Source organism: Trichomycterus rosablanca, chromosome 19 (genome assembly GCF_030014385.1).
Source record: "Trichomycterus rosablanca isolate fTriRos1 chromosome 19, fTriRos1.hap1, whole genome shotgun sequence".
Taxonomy (NCBI): Eukaryota; Metazoa; Chordata; class Actinopteri; order Siluriformes; family Trichomycteridae; genus Trichomycterus; species Trichomycterus rosablanca.
Window position 1 is genome coordinate 23,732,541 of NC_086006.1, and position 16,678 is coordinate 23,749,218.

The 16,678-nt window shown below is 39.2% G+C and overlaps 2 protein-coding genes and 1 pseudogene across 2 annotated transcripts; 1 reads left to right on the plus strand and 2 right to left on the minus strand.

Annotated features, from left to right (window-relative positions):
• Window positions 1-76: 76 nt before the first annotated feature.
• On the minus strand, window positions 77-4,478 carry LOC134333061 (agmatinase, mitochondrial-like; annotated as a pseudogene).
• On the plus strand, window positions 4,240-12,063 carry LOC134333918 (dnaJ homolog subfamily C member 16-like). Its single transcript, XM_063016083.1, has 7 exons — window positions 4,240-5,389; window positions 5,477-5,654; window positions 6,051-6,233; window positions 6,496-6,572; window positions 6,695-6,775; window positions 6,883-6,984; window positions 7,290-12,063. Exons 1-7 carry the CDS (start codon window positions 5,307-5,309, stop codon window positions 7,729-7,731), a joined length of 1,146 nt encoding a protein of 381 aa, XP_062872153.1. The 5' UTR covers window positions 4,240-5,306; the 3' UTR covers window positions 7,732-12,063.
• Window positions 12,064-12,233: 170 nt separating this feature from the next.
• On the minus strand, window positions 12,234-16,320 carry LOC134333060 (agmatinase, mitochondrial-like). The gene is made up of 7 exons (XM_063014856.1): window positions 15,952-16,320; window positions 14,633-14,832; window positions 13,950-13,998; window positions 13,690-13,885; window positions 13,107-13,286; window positions 12,671-12,755; window positions 12,234-12,329 (listed from the first exon to the last, which is right to left on the minus strand). The coding sequence occupies exons 1-7, from the start codon at window positions 16,224-16,226 to the stop codon at window positions 12,256-12,258; spliced, it is 1,059 nt and encodes a 352-aa protein (XP_062870926.1). The 5' UTR covers window positions 16,227-16,320; the 3' UTR covers window positions 12,234-12,255.
• Between the last annotated feature and the right edge of the window lie 358 nt (window positions 16,321-16,678).

The window sequence follows — 16,678 nt, forward strand, 5'->3', positions numbered from 1 at the left end:
GTGTGTACTATCTTCATATTGTGGTTAAACAATGGTTTTAATAAGAAAGAATAAATAAATGCATTGATCATAGGAATCATGTTTTTTTTCTGGATTTCTTTATTAGTTCAAATAAATCACATTTAAAGGGTTAAAAATCATTGGATGCACTTCCTGTGTATAGGCTGTTAGGTGTGTGTGTGTGTCTGCTTTTATTTAAAATTGTCTATATGTGATGGATAAATTATGTTAGAAAAAGTTTATTTAATTGTGTTTCTGTTAAGATCTCTAAACTCAGATATTTTTACCACTTTATTTAAATCAGGGATATTTGATCTTTGGAAGGACACACAGCATTTCAAAAAGCAGGTTAGCAGCAGCCAGAGCAGTGTTTCCTGTTAAAGAAAAAAAACAACAATAAAAAGCGTGTCACTACCATGAAAATGTATTTTGATAAAATGATTTTCTCTATTTTGCATATTACTCACACTAATTACAGATTCTTAACCTTGTGGTTTGTACAAAAAGTCTGATTTCAGCATTCCATACTTGTATTAGCTAAGGTAATGTGTTCAATTTCTTAAAAATATTAGCAACATGAACTCCAAAACCTGCTTCTAATGTGCTTCTAATTGTTGTTTTGTTGTATAACCCAATAGTACTTCAATTCATTGTGTGTAAAAAAAAATGGACTATTTTTCCAATATTGTGATCTTATTACGTTCTGTATTACCTGTAGTGTCGTATGGTGGGGCGACTTCCACCAAATCACAGCCTATAATGTTTAGACCTCGGCAGCCACGAATGATCTCCAACCCCTAAATATACACAGAAATTCATCCGTATTCAGTAAAAATGTTCAGCAAAATATGGAAAACAAACCAATTAAATGGCTTGTAAATGCAAACTGAAGGTGGATTCATCCCAGTTTGCACACTAGCACAGTAAATAGTGTGTTTGATGTTTGCCATACTGTTGGAATACAAACCCTGTTTCCCCCAATCTAGTCGTTTCCAGTTTCTTCTGATTGCAATATCTTACTGCTGCTGCAGCCCCCCACTCCTGATAAGTGCACAGCCACAAACTGGTTCTTTCTTACAGAGTGCAATATTGTGTATAGAGAGCTACACACTGCCGCTTGTAAAGACGCCTCATCTATAATTGTAATTGATAATAATAGTGATAATTAGTACAAATAAATAATTAGTGTGATTTTGGCCAAATTCATTTGTGCATTCATGTCTCCAACAGAAATTAACTGACTATTCCTAAAATATTTACTTAAACCTGTTGTTTTATTCTGAGCTCATGTCCGGTCCCGTGAGACAAGGCAACAACAGGCCTTGAGAGTGAAACTTGTATAGACTGCTGTTACCTGAATAGGTGTGAGGCCAGCGAGCTCAGGTGTCCCGGTGCCAGGGGCATACGCAGGGTCCAGCGCATCAATATCAAAGCTGATGTATACAGGTCCTGTGCCCATTTGTGCCCGAACCTCAGCCATGAGTGGCACTAAAGATTTGTGCCAACACTCCTCAACCCTTACCACACGGAAGCCCTGCAGAAAAGGCAAGGGATTAGGGAAAAAGTGAAACTACAGAGACACTGCTTAGGTCAGGCCGCATGGTATCATTTATATAGGAAAAACTCAGCTTTAATCACTTAATGGGCTAGTTTGCGTTAACTGTGTGTTGACTGCCTCATGCTTTGAGGTGTTTATAACCGAACACCTACAACCAAAAAAAGTCCAGTAAGCGCTCTCACTATACATGTTACTTAAAATGCAAACTTTAGACCTTAACCTTATATTTGATTACATGTATAAAGGTAAAATATTTTACAAATCTATTATTATTATTATGATTATTATCAGTGTGATGTCAGACCTGATCTCTGCTCCATGTGTAGCCGTCAGGTGAGTAGCCGGTTCCTCTGAGGCCGATCTGAACCACGCGCTTACAGTCCAGCAGTCCCTCCTCCACGCATCGCCTAAATGGAGTGCCATGTCCAATCTTCTCCCCCAGAAGTACATCACCGGTGTCAGCATGAGCATCCACATGAACCAAACCCACCGGACCATGTCTGTTTACCAAATACATTATTACTGTCATTGCATAATTTTTGCACAATTATAGTGCAGTCTGCAGAAGAGATGCTTTGTAACTGCCTACCTTTCTGCTACCGCCTGTAGAATCGGGTACGATATTGTATGATCGCCCCCTGTTAAAATAAACAGGGTCACGTCACACAAACACTTTTAACTTAGAGCAAACCATTGACTGACCTGCTGCATCTGTGGCTAAATACAGCAACAGGGTTAATCATTAAAGGAGAGATTTCAGAACCACAGAACAGAAGATGAAAGTTCAATCTGACTGTAACTTATAAAGAATACTTCATGAGAATGAATCTCAATAAAGCCCACAATCAATAATCCAGTTCATCCAAAAAGTTAATCCACAGCATGCTCATCAAACCATGTCTTTATGAAATTTTGTGTCCAGAGGCACAGTCATGACAGTACTTAATGGGCCTTTCCTAAACTATTGCCACAAAATTAAAAGGTTAGAATTTATTTGATTTACCTAGCAATGAGTGTGGATTAAACACATAAGCTTAATAATTAGAAGGGGAGTCCACATACTTTTGCCAATAGTCTGTAACATGATGTAAAAAAACACAAAACCTAAATCTCTGAGAAATGGAATGATATTTGGTTTGAGAAGGACAGAGGATGTGCTGTGATGCTTGTTGTCAAGCATAGTAATGTAGTTGTAGTTTCATATTGTATTTAATTGCATTGCTAAGCTGTAAAGGTTCTCAGAAGCTGTGTTAGTGCTGAGTAATTGACCTATTTGGTTTATTTGCATAAAAAAATAAATATAACATTCATTTAAATCACAGTTCTGCCTGAATTGATGGCCTAATCAGTTGAAAATCTCTCACTCACCCAGTGTAAGGGGTATACAGCCGGTTGTGAGGACTTTGCGGTATGCCTCCCGGATCCGTTTGCAGGTGTCTTTGAGGTCATACAAGTTGACGTTGACATCACCAATGTCTGCAACATTCAGGGACTCATAGGGTGCTGCACCTGTACCACTGTAAAGCCTCAGCATGGCAGATTCTGCCCTGATCTGACGAGGGCCAAACCTAGAAAACAGAGATTTTACCATCATATCCATATTTCTAAATTATTTCATATACAGTATGTGAGACAGTATAAGTGATTTTAATAACATACAGTAGGGGACAAAACTCTTGAGACCACCAATGAAAATGCTTCTATTTCTAGAGCTTCTATTTTGCATTGTTTAAAGAAATCAGAATAATAATTTGAATAAAAAGGTTTAATCTTAACAATCAAACAAACAATTTCAAATGTCCGTTCCTCTGTTTGTTTGTTAATTAGGATTTTAGTGTCATGTTTTACACTTTGGTTATATTCCTGACAGGAACATTAGTTACTCATTACACAAGGTTCATCACTTCTCAAGGTTATATCAAACAGTCTTGGACAATTTAGTGTCTCCAATTCACCTCACTTGCATGTTTTTGGATCCCCACCTGGGGATCGAACCCAGGACCTTCTTGCTGTGAGGCGACAGTGCTGCCCACTTAGCCACCGTGCCACCCCCATTTCTTTGTACAAGTGCAGATTTTCTTAAGTTTTACTCTTTCCATTGAACCTAATGATCAGACAAGTCTGAGCAGGTGGATTAGATGCTCATTTAAGTTAAACCATTTGAAGCCATTTTCACCTATTATAAATATAACAGAATAATAAATGCTAAAGATTTTAACATTGGTGCACACAGAGCTTAAGCAAAGTTATAGGATTATTTGGACGCAGAAGCTCTTTGTAGGAAAGTTGGATGACTTGTTGGACCACCTTGACGTCCTGTTATTTTTATTATAATGAATTAATACATCTGACAGCCAATCAAAAACCAGGAATTTTTCATAACACAAAACATTAAACTCTGTACATCCAAAATCTGGTTTGCCTTGTGTTTTGTACATACTAAAATATTTCAGCGTTTTAATGCCATTATATTTATGCACAAAGTGATTCATGATCAAACCTTGCACCAGGTCGGTTAGAGGTGCCAGTATCGATGGGCACTCCGATGAATGCAGCGTCCAGACCCTCGGCTGTGGACTGGTAACTTGGCCATGGTGGCGATTCCAGACACTCGTGCTACATGCTCAGCACTCGGTGGAACGTTGTACCGGTTACTGGACATCTGTCTCCTCAGATAAGTTCCTCCATTCACACTCTGTCCTGCACATTTAATCCGAACTGCAGAGCTGCACCGAAACGCACCAACACGCAGCTTTACTAACTTCAACATGTCGGAAACACTGATGATTTCTATCAAAGATGCACAGTTGTTTTAAATACCAGTGCTGATTCTAATAAATCGTTTCTGAACTGAGCTCTATACTGAACTTGAACCAGAACTTTAGTACTGTAGTGGCGAGAGAATTGCTAATGCTCATCAGAGTCTTTCATTATTCTGTATACTGCACTCTAAAAAGCAATATTTTTGATAACCAAACCCCACATTCAAAACCTTGGACATTAACCCTTGTACTGTTTGTGATTTAAGCATATGGCATTCACATCCATTTAGCTACAAGAGCATTCATGAGGACTTACAGATGGTGTTATTTTAGTTAGTGATGTGCATTTTAATCAGATGTGTTATTGATATTATAAAATATCAAAAGGAGAAGTTCATAGGCAGGCAGGCAGGTGTCTGCTGTTATTGCTGCTAAATGTTAATACAGTGTATTTACTTAAATAATTTAATACACAATAAAAACTGTTTTGTGTCCTACTTGTTCTCTTTGTGTTACTTTAGAAACATGAAGCTTACTTTTATATGATACTGAAACTCAATATGTCATGCACTAAATGTTTAAAATATTACACACATAATAACCATATGCATAAAATGCACAGATTAAATAAATGAAGGGTAACATTCGTCTGTTCGTACATCACAAATAAAATGTGATCTTTAACTTTTGAAATAATGTTTGCCAGTGAAAATAAAAGAACGTTGAAATGTATTAATGTATAAACAGTGAAATCTTTTGAATTAAATGAATTTTAATCAAAGAAAATGAAAAAAATGCCACATGAATGCCCACATTTGTTATAAGCATATTTTCATTTCCTTCAAAACAACATTTAGTTAAAGAGGGTTTTCATCAAGCTCAAAGTCATATACAATTGTAAATAAAACAGTCTGTTATTGTTTTATGTCTTTAATGAATAAACATGGGATTTAAGAATTTGTCCATATTTCTTACAGGCTAAAGGGATGAGAAAGCCAATCATTGACGAATTCATCTCCAACAACAAATTCTTACTTGCTCCTCATCTGGTGAACCAGAAGCGAAGAAAGTAAGCAGAAAGTACCTTACCCAAAGCTATCACTCTGCCCTGTGCAGCAATGCATTTTCAAAGCTTATTTGCTGTTTTACTTTACAGATACTGTGTTCTGCTCATCACTGGCGAGGAGGAAGCCTTTGTACCAGGAAACAAAGCATTCCTGTCTCTGGCTTCTGCCAACACTGAAGATGTTCTGCGCTTTGCTTATGTGTACCAGCGTCTGCAGCAGCCTCTGTGTGCTGTACTTCTGAAGAACAGAGACAGCACTCCACCACAGGTAACCATATGTCCTGAACCATGTGTTGTGTGTTCTGAGATGTCTTATGTTGGCAAAGCTTGGTTAGAGTGGATAGTCATGTTATCATAGCTTTCCTGTCAGCTTGAACCTATCTAGAGATGCTGACTGTGATTACAGGAAAACCGGACACACTGTGACCCGGGCCAGGATAAAGTGGCGGTAAAAAATTTTAAATTAATGAATTATCTTTAGGTGCCTGAAAGCCTTTGGGTAAGCTGGGTGAGTTGCAAAAGGTTGGAAAACCCTGATCTAAAAATGTCTCGTTTACCTGGGGTTACTACATAATTTTAGATGAATTGTAGTTTTAATGTTCTACTGTTATTCTAAAAGTCAAAACGGTACTAAAAATAAAACACTACATGTGTGTTTGTGCAGGTGGTGATCCTAGAGCGGCGTAACGGAGCCGGTAAGGTGCTCTACAAGCCTGTGCTGGGTGGTTGGAATGGCAGTGAAGAGGACAAACACAGACTGCTGGAGGATCTGCAGCGGCTGCAGAAAGATCCCTCCATCCTTACCCATGATGCCACCTTGCCAGAGCTCAACAACGAGTTCGCTTCAGTCAGTGTCTCGGCCTTTTCTTTTTATAACGAAACCATGTTAAATGAGAAATTAGTCTTGGCCTGTTTTACGTTCCCCGAGGGCTTGTGAAGACTACACAGCCATTAGCTCACAGTAACTGGATTAGTTCTGCTTTTTTAAGAAACAGCTGTAATGTAATGTTTCTGCTTCACTGAAAGGATGATATTCATGTTTAAAAGATAAATAGTGAATACATTAGATCATAAAAGAATTGGAAACATTTTTTGTGCTTGTTTTCTAGATGTTTCTAATCAGATGGATTTCTACAGCATATGACTACCTATCTGAAATCATTGATGATCTTTTTCACAATAATTGGTAAGTAACAAATATAAATCTTTTATTTTTATTTTTGTCAACCGCTGTATCCTGATCAGGGTCATGGCAGGCCCAGTTACACCAGGAAACACTGTTATTTCTACATAATGTTCTTCTTGCAGGCGGGAAATGATGCCTCTGCTTTCTCTGATTTTTTCTGCACTGTTCATCCTGTTTGGCACAGTGGTTATTCAGGCTTTCAGGTGGGATTTTTTACAGTTCTGTACTCTTTTTGAAACAGCTATTTATTCATGATTATTATTTGTTTGTTTATTTATTTTATTTATTTTTTACATGTTTATGGTTTCAGTGATTCTGGTGATGAGAAACTATCCAAATCAAAGGCAAAAGAAACAGCGAAGAAGGAAAGCAATGTGGACATAGGAAGAACATGGGAGATTAAAGGCCAGAATTAAACCATGTTGCCATGTTATTTAAACCAGAATTAAACCATTTTAGTGTGACACCTACTTTGTCCTCAGTTCATATTTTTAGTGTAAGATTAAGCTTTTACCTTTTTACAAGTCAATGCAGCTCAAAATCGTCAAGTCCTGATTGTGAATCTGCTTGCACAAACCCCAGTCTGATCAAGCTAGAGCTAGATCTTTACAAGTCCCCTCTGACACGTGTCCAGGCTGCTGTCACAGACACACTTTTTGTTTTTAATACATCTTGAGGATTTTTTTCCCCTAACAATGCTTTTTCTCATGCTTCCAGGAGCCAGACGCTGCACTTCTCCTTCCTGAATGTGGACAAGCACAGTGAGTGGATGGCCACTCTGCTGGAATATGCCCAGGATGCCATGCAGTTAGAGGCGGACGAGGAAGAGGAGGGCAGCAACCGCAAAACGGACTACACAGGCTACGTGCTGGCTTTAAACGGTCACAAAAAGTACCTGTGTTTGTTTAAGCCAGTCTACACAGGTGAGGTTGCCTATGGGAAGGCCGAGGAGGAGCCGGAGCAATCCAGGTCCAGGTCGAGCTCCAGAGAAGATCACCAGCACAGAAAAGGAGGGGCACGTTCACGCTCCACCACCCTCCACATCCACCACAAACTGGACCGACTTGGCTTGTGGATGGAGCGGCTGATGGAGGGCACTCTGCCTCACTACTACATCCCGGCCTGGCCCGGCCTAGACAAGATCACAGTCAGTAAGTAGAGCTAGGAGGCTCGCTGCTAAAACACTGGGTGATATAAACTGGATGGATCGGTAAGACTACTAAGCAGGGTAGAGTTTGTTCTTTGGTGACCCCCCATTGCAGACACTCCCTGCAGACTTTGAGTGGCACTGCAGGCTGATTTTGGGACCTCACACAGTTATAGCGTGCTTAATTTGACACCAATGCTGTAGACGACTGAAGCAAATTGTAGCATTATCCATCCACGATGCTGCACTGACTTCCTGACTTCAGGTCTTTTGAAGGTACAATAAGTATGATGGGCTATTAAAACCAGAAGGGAGACATGGGTAGGAGTGATAGGGCCAATATACAGGGGTTGGACAAAATAACTGAAACACCTGGTTTTAGACCACAATAATTTATTAGTATGGTGTAGGGCCTCCTTTTGCGGCCAATACAGCGTCAATTCGTCTTGGAAATGACATATACAAGTCCTGCACAGTGGTCAGAGGGATTTTAAGCCATTCTTCTTGCAGGATAGTGGCCAGGTCACTACGTGATGCTGGTGGAGGAAAACGTTTCCTGACTCGCTTCTCCAAAACACCCCAAAGTGGCTCAATAATATTTAGATCTGGTGACTGTGCAGGCCATGGGAGATGTTCAACTTCACTTTCATGTTCATCAAACCAATCTTTCACCAGTCTTGCTGTGTGTATTGGTGCATTGTCATCCTGAGATTGTCACCGCCATTGGATGCACATGGTCCTCCAGAATGGTTCGGTAGTCCTTGGCAGTGACGCGCCCATCTAGCACAAGTATTGGGCCAAGGGAATGCCATGATATGGCAGCCCAAACCATCACTGATCCACCCCCATGCTTCACTCTGGGCATGCAACAGTCTGGGTGGTACGCTTCTTTGGGGCTTCTCCACACCGTAACGCTCCCGGATGTGGGGAAAACAGTAAAGGTGGACTCATCAGAGAACAATACATGTTTCACATTGTCCACAGCCCAAGATTTGTGCTCCTTGCACCATTGAAACCGACGTTTGGCATTGGCACGAGTGACCAAAGGTTTGGCTATAGCAGCCCGGCCGTGTATATTGACCCTGTGGAGCTCCCGACGGACAGTTCTGGTGGAAACAGGAGAGTTGAGGTGCACATTTAATTCTGCCGTGATTTGGGCAGCCGTGGTTTTATGTTTTTTGGATACAATCCGGGTTAGCACCCGAACATCCCTTTCAGACAGCTTCCTCTTGCGTCCACAGTTAATCCTGTTGGATGTGGTTTGTCCTTCTTGGTGGTATGCTGACATTACCCTGGATACCGTGGCTCTTGATACATCACAAAGACTTGCTGTCTTGGTCACAGATGCGCCAGCAAGACGTGCACCAACAATTTGTCCTCTTTTGAACTCTGGTATGTCACCCATAATGTTGTGTGCATTGCAATATTTTGAGCAAAACTGTGCTCTTACTGGTGCAATGTGCAATTAATGAAGATTGGCCACCAGACATTAATAAGCTCAACATAAGAAACCTGAAATTCAGCTAAAGAAAATTTAGTCTTGAGTAATAAAAAGTAATGTCAATACACACATGAATGAGCCAAAGCAAAAAATATTGGATAACAATTGTGTTGGGAAATATTAAATGTTGGGCTGATGGTAGATACTTGTAGATACAAGGGGTAAGCCATGAACCGCCAACAGGTAGTTGGACTCATGGATGCCAGATGACTCATTAATGCCTGCTGGTCATGGCCTGGTACCAGATAGCACAGAACTCCCTCTGATGTTTTGTGAAGTCCATGTCTCTGCGAATCAGAGCTGTTTTGACAGTATGTAAGATGGGTGGTTCAAATGTTTTGGCTCATCATGTATATGATCTGTATCGAACTGAAGCATGATTCTATTTATTATTTACTTTTTATGGTCACATTAAGGTTTAGTAGTTAAATATTTACAAATAAAATGAGACCTTAAATATTAATTATAAAAAAAGTATATTCCTGTCTTATGCCTACTGTTTCCCAGTGGAACTGGACTTGCTATGACCCTGACCAGGCTAAAGCGACACTGATAGTAGCTGACCCATTTGCCATGTAAATCTCTTAAATTAATACATTAGTCAAAAGTCTTATTATGTTCTTGCTGCAACAGCCTTGGACTCTAACCAGAATGAACTAGCTCACCTAAAAGAGCTGGCACAAAAAAAGAGACTTGTTTGCAAAGTAAACATTACTATGAACTACACGTTAGGACATTGCTTCTGTGCTGTTTGGATTTTCAGCCCACCGATTACAAAACTGTTTGTTTAAAAGCACGAATAACAAAAAATGGTTACAGGTCTGTTCTTAACTGTGCCACAACTTGGTATAATATTGATATTGTGTAGTCCAGCCTAAGCTAGGAATTAGGACTTGGGTAACACAAAGATGGATGATCTGATTGGCTATAGTTTTAGACTAGAGGGGGTTGTTTCCCCGCTTTGTCACTTGCTGCTTATTGCACCACCCCTGCACTCCCTCAGACATGCATGCAGTCTTTATTGTTTGTTTTCACATTTTTTTTCATTACCTCAGTAGCAGAAGCTCACAGAGAGCAGTTCATTCAGAGAGTCATGCTATACCTTCTTGCAAGGGTAAGACAGACACCAGAGATCATAGTTACAGCTGCAATAAGGAAACCCCATATCCTCAACCCCCCACTGAAAGAGACCCAGCCAGGCTGCCCGATAGCACTTCCAAGATCTCTGTGCTGGTGGGTTGGCATTAGACCGCTTTTTAGGTCCAGTATGTGGATCTGAAAATGGTCTTTAATACTTGCACAACATATCTCATGATCTTTCACCCCAAAGGACGTGAGGTATGTAGCATTTAATCACAAAACTGTGATCCTGTGCTACTTCACATAAGTTCGTTACCACAATTCCTTTAGTAATTTAGAAACAACATTCTGTGTTTTATGGTGCCCTGATTGTACTCCATATTTGATCTGTCAGCAAAAGCATTAACTTTTATTGTTACATTGACATCCTGTTGTGATATCCAGCTTAATGCAGCCGTGATTACTTAACGTACCTTTAAGTCAGGACGTCAGTGAACGTAACTCATTTCAGTGTAACCTGAACCCAAATCCTACATGCACCTCACACATGCAGGAACAGCAAACCTGTAAATGTAGCATGAACTGAAACACTGTACACCTGAAGACTCTCCTACAACTTCAGTTTAATCACTAAACCATAATAATAGGTCCTTAGTATTTAGAACATTTTTAATAAGTGTAATACGTGTAAATATAAATGTCATGTCCTGAATACACAGAGTGAGAAGACAAGCGTCTTGCCTGTGCAATAATGCTGCCTTGCCTTGAGTTTCCTTTTTTAAAACACTTATTAAACATTTAAAATCCAATTAGACATTTTTGCACGAAATCTGATTTATAACTGTACTAATTCTAGCATCACTGGCTTGAAAATCAATTGATATTTCTTTGTGTGTTTACTAGACTACTTGAATAATGCAAACTTTTATTTATTGTCCAGAAAGTTTGGACAGTATGTGAAATGCTAATAAAAATAGTAAAAAGTGATGTGTACATTTATTTTTCACTATATAAAAATATGATCTTTTACTTTGAAAACTGTAGTGTTTTTCTGAAAATACACTATATGGTCATAAGTATGTTGTAAACCATACCGCTGAGCCCCGAGTTTAAACAGGCCAGGCGTCCTCACACACTGTGTCTGAGGGGGGTAAGGTCTAATGGGCTTATTGCTGCTGCAATTTTTTATGCTGACTTTAATATTTAGTTGTACTAAGATTGGATACATAACCATACTATAATACTGCAATATTGGTCCAAACATCTGTCTATCCAACACTATCAGAATGTTACTTATATTCATCAAATAAACACAAGTTACATGTGAATAAGATGCCATGTTTTAGATTGATCCCTGTCAAGCCGGTAACTCACCATGACGTGTTCAGGATGTTCACATATTTGTGTTTGTAGCCTGTTTTATTTATTTCATTTGCTAATATTCGCATCGAGCATTTCTAAAATCTCTTTAAAATGAAAGTTTATAAACATAACTTATATACAAGAGTGTCCCATTTTATCCCCTGCAGTCTTATTCAAGTTTCCCCAAGCATATAACAGCTTGGTTAGTGTCACTCTGAATGAATCTGAATTTTCACAGAGAACAGGGATAGTTAGGCTCTCTAAGACTCTCAGTAATAAGGGGCTTTGGCATTGTGAAGATTTGATCTTGTAATTGCCTGGATGGCAGAGTGTGTACTATCTTCATATTGTGGTTAAACAATGGTTTTAATAAGAAAGAATAAATAAATGCATTGATCATATGTTTTTTTTCTGGATTTCTTTACAGTAGTTAAAAATCATTGGATGCACTTCCTGTGTATAGGCTGTTAGGTGTGTGTGTGTGTCTGCTTTTATTTGAAATTGTTGATGGATAAATTATGTTAGAAAAAGTTTATTTAATTGTGTTTCTGTTAAGATCTCTAATCTCAGATATTTTTACCACTTTATTTAAATCAGGGATATTTGATCTTTGGAAGGACACACAGCATTTCAAAAAGCAGGTTAGCAGCAGTCAGAGCAGTGTTTCCTGTTAAAGAAAAAAACAACAATAAAAAGCGTGTCACTACAGTGCCATGAAAATGTATTTTGATAAAATGATTTTCTCTGTTTTGCATATTACTCACACTAATTACAGATTCTTAACCTTGTGGTTTGTACAAAAAGTCTGATTTCAGCATTCCATACTTGTATTAGCTAAGGTAATGTATTCAATTTCTTAAAAATATTAGCAACATGAACTCCAAAACCTGCTTCTAATGTGCTTCTAATTGTTGTTTTGTTGTATAACCCAATAGTACTTCAATTCATTGTGTTTAAAAAAAATGGACTGTTTTTCCAATATTGTGATCTTATTACGTTCTGTATTACCTGTAGTGTCGTATGGTGGGGCGACTTCCACCAAATCACAGCCTATAATGTTTAGACCTCGGCAGCCACGAATGATCTCCAACCCCTAAATATACACAGAAATTCATCCGTATTCAGTAAAAATGTTCAGCAAAATATGGAAAACAAACCAGTTAAATGGCTTGTAAATGCAAACTGAAGGTGGATTCATCTCAGTTTGCACACTAGCACAGTAAATAGTGTGTTTGATGTTTGCCATACTGTTGGAATACAAACCCTGTTTCCAGGAAAGCTGGAATGAAAAAAGTTCCCTTTTCCCCCAATCTAGTAGTTTCCAGTTTCTTCTGATTGTAACATCTTACCTAAATGTAAAACCTGTCTAAAATGTCTGGTCCTGTGGGACAAAGCAACAAGAAACATTTACTGACTGGAACGCCCTTGTATAGACTGCCATTACCTGAACAGGTGTGAGGCCAGCAATCTCAGGTGTCCCGGTGCCAGGGGCATACGCAGGATCCAACGCATCAATATCAAAGCTGATGTATACAGGTCCTGTGCCCATTTGAGCCTGAACCTCAGCCATGAGTGGCACTAAAGATTTGTGCCAACACTCCTCAACCCGCACCACACGGAATCCCTGCAGGAAAGGCAAAGGATTAGGAAAAAGTGTAACTACAGAGACACTGCCTAGGTCAGGCAGCCTGAAGCACTTTAGATGCTCACTGTTACCAAGACAAGCTTGTAAACACCAGTATTAGCAGCTGGATAGTAATGCTAAACTGTGTCCTGTGATCAGAAAGTGTCTACTGACTAAAGACTAAAGTAAGACTAACACAAATTGTGTCTGCCTCATTGTGCTTTAGGGTGTCTAACCGAACACCTACAACCAGTGCTAAAAGTGTGTGTGTTCCTAGTCCAGTATGCTATCTCACTATCCATGTTACTTAAAATGCAAACTTTAGACCTTAACTGTATTTCATTACATGTATAAAAGTAAAAAAAAAAATTAATGATTAATGATTATCAGTGTGATGTCAGACCTGATCTCTGCTCCATGTGTAGCCGTCAGGTGAGTAGCCGGTTCCTCTGAGGCCGATCTGAACCACACGCTTACAGTCCAGCAGTCCCTCCTCCACGCATCGCCTAAATGGAGTGCCATGTCCAATCTTCTCCCCCAGAAGTACATCACCGGTGTCAGCATGAGCATCCACATGAACCAAACCCACCGGACCGTGTCTGTTTACCAAATACATTATTACTATCATTGCATAATTTTTCACAATTTTTTGTGACCACCTACCTTTCTGCTACCGCCTGTAGAATCGGGTACGATATTGTATGATCGCCCCCTGTTAAAATAAACAGAGGGTCACATCACACAAACACCTTTACTTTAGAGCAAACCATTGACTGACCTGCTGCATCTGTGGCTAAAATACAGCAACAGGGTTAATCATTAAAGGAGAGATTTCAGAGACACAGAACAGAAGATGAAAGTTCAATCTGACTGTAACTTCAGTTCATCCAAAACGTTCAGCCACACCGTGCTCATCAAACCATGTCTTCATGACATTTTGTGTCCAGAGGCACAGACATGACAGTACTTAATGGGCCTTTCCTAAACTATTGCCACAAAATTAAAAGCTTAGAAGTGATTTTATGTACCTAGCAATGGATGTGGATTAAACACATGAGCTTAAAAATTAGAAGGGGAGTCCACATACTTTGGAAATGGAATGATACATGGTTTGAGAAGGACAGAGGATGTGCTGTGATGCTTGTTATCAAGCATAGTAATGTAGTTGTAGTTTCATATCGTATTTAATTGCATTACTAAGCTGTAAAGGTTCTCAGAAGGTGTGTTAGTGCTGCTGAGTATTTGACCTATTTGGTTTATTTGCATAAAAAAATAAATATAACATTCATTTAAATCACAGTTCTGCCTGAATTGATGGCCTAATCAGTTGAAAATCTCTCACTCACCCAGTGTAAGGGGTATACAGCCGGTTGTGAGGACTTTGCGGTATGCCTCCCGGATCCGTTTGCAGGTGTCTTTGAGGTCATACAAGTTGACGTTGACATCACCAATGTCTGCAACATTCAGGGACTCATAGGGTGCTGCACCTGTACCACTGTAAAGCCTCAGCATGGCAGATTCTGCCCTGATCTGACGAGGGCCAAACCTAGAAAACAGAGATTTTACCATCATATCCATATTTCTAAATTATTTCATATACATGTAAGACAGTATAAGTGATTTAAATAACATACAGTAGGGGACAAAACTCTGAGACCACCAATGAAAATGCTTCTATTTCTAGAGCTTCTATTTAGCATTTTTTTTAAGAAATCAGAATAATAATTTGAATAAAAAGGTTCAATCTTAACAATCAAACATACAATTCAATTCAATTTCAAATGTCCGTTCCTCTGTTTGTTTATTAGGATTTTAATGTCATATTTTACACTTTGGTTATATTCATGACAGGAACGGTAGTTACTCATTACACAAGGTTCATCACTTCTCAAGGTTATATCAAACACAGTCTTGGACAATTTAGTGTCTCCAATTCACCTCACTTACACGTCTTTGGACTGTGGGAGGAAACCGGAGCACCCCATGTGGACACGGGGAGAACACACAGAAAGGACCCAGACCGCCCCACCTGGGGATCAAACCCAGGACCTTCTTGCTGTGAGGCGACCGTGCTACCCACTTTTGTACAAAAGTGCAGATTTTCTTAAATTTTATTCTTTCTATTGAACCTAATCAGACTTGAAGTTTAAGCAGGTGGATTTGATCAGATGCTCATTTTGGTTAAAACATTTGAAGCCATTTTTCACCTATTATAAATATAACAATAATAAATGCTAAAGATTTTAACATTTTTTTGGTGCACACAGAGTTTAAGCAAAATAATAGGATTATTTGGACTAAGTGACTGCATCATGCACATGCGCAGAAGCTCTTTGTAGGAAAGTTGGATGACTTGTTGGACCACCTTGATGTCCTGTTATTTTTATTATAATGAATGAATACAGTTGCCAATCACTTAGAAACCAGAATTTTTCGTAGCCCCTGAATACTGTAACATTCCATAACACAAACCATTAAATTATGCACATGTTCTAAACCAGAAGCCACTCTTTTACAATACTGAATAATGAGTAAAGTTTTTTAGGACTCGGGGAACATCTGGTTTATCCTGTGGTTTGTAAATACTGAAATATTTCAGCGTTTTCATGACATGATATTCATGCTTACATTCAGGCAGTGAGGTGAAAGTGATTCATGATCAAACCTTGCACCAGGTCGGTTAGAGGTGCCAGTATCGATGGGCACTCCGATGAATGCAGCGTCCAGACCCTCGGCTGTGGACTGATAGGGTAACTTGGCCATGGTGGCGATTCCAGACACTCGTGCTACATGCTCAGCACTCGGTGGAACGTTGTACCGGTTACTGGACATCTGTCTCCTCAGATAAGTTCCTCCATTCACACTCTGTCCTGCACATTTAATCCGAACTGCAGAGCTGCACCGAAACGCACCAACACGCAGCTTTACTAACTTCAACATGTCGGAAACACTGATGATTTCTATCTAAAAAGATGCACAGTTGTTTTAAATACCAGTGCTGATTCTAATAAATCGTTTCTGAACTGAGCTCTATACTGAACTTGAACCGGACTGAACTTTAGTACTGCACATGTGGGCGTTACAGCTCCCTAAGCATCATGGGAAATGTAGTTCATTCAAACTACATTATTCTGTATACTGCACTCTAAAAAGCAATATTTTTGATAACCAAACCTCGCATTTAAAACCTTGGACAGTAACCCTTATACTGTTTGCGTTGTTTGTGATTCAAGCATATGGCATTTACATCCATTTAGTTACAAGAGCATTTGTGAGAACTTACAGATGGTGTTTCAGTTAGTGATGTGCATTTTAATCAGATGTTCTATTGATATCATAAAATCAAAATAGTAATTCAATAACACTGAGAACAGATACATGTCCACTGCAGG

Excerpts from the sequence above, each read along its gene's own strand:
- LOC134333918 (XM_063016083.1), top strand. The coding sequence starts at position 5,307 with ATGAGAAAGCCAATCATTGACGAATTCATCTCCAACAACAAATTCTTA. Across the intron at positions 5,390-5,476 it reads GTGAACCAGAAGCGAAGAAA|ATACTGTGTTCTGCTCATCA; the intron begins GTAAGCAGAAAG and ends TTTACTTTACAG. Across the intron at positions 6,573-6,694 it reads GATCTTTTTCACAATAATTG|GCGGGAAATGATGCCTCTGC; the intron begins GTAAGTAACAAA and ends TTCTTCTTGCAG.
- LOC134333060 (XM_063014856.1), bottom strand. The coding sequence starts at position 16,226 with ATGTTGAAGTTAGTAAAGCTGCGTGTTGGTGCGTTTCGGTGCAGCTCT. Across the intron at positions 14,833-15,951 it reads TCTAACCGACCTGGTGCAAG|GTTTGGCCCTCGTCAGATCA; the intron begins GTTTGATCATGA and ends TCTGTTTTCTAG. Across the intron at positions 13,886-13,949 it reads CTACAGGCGGTAGCAGAAAG|ACACGGTCCGGTGGGTTTGG; the intron begins GTAGGTGGTCAC and ends TTTGGTAAACAG.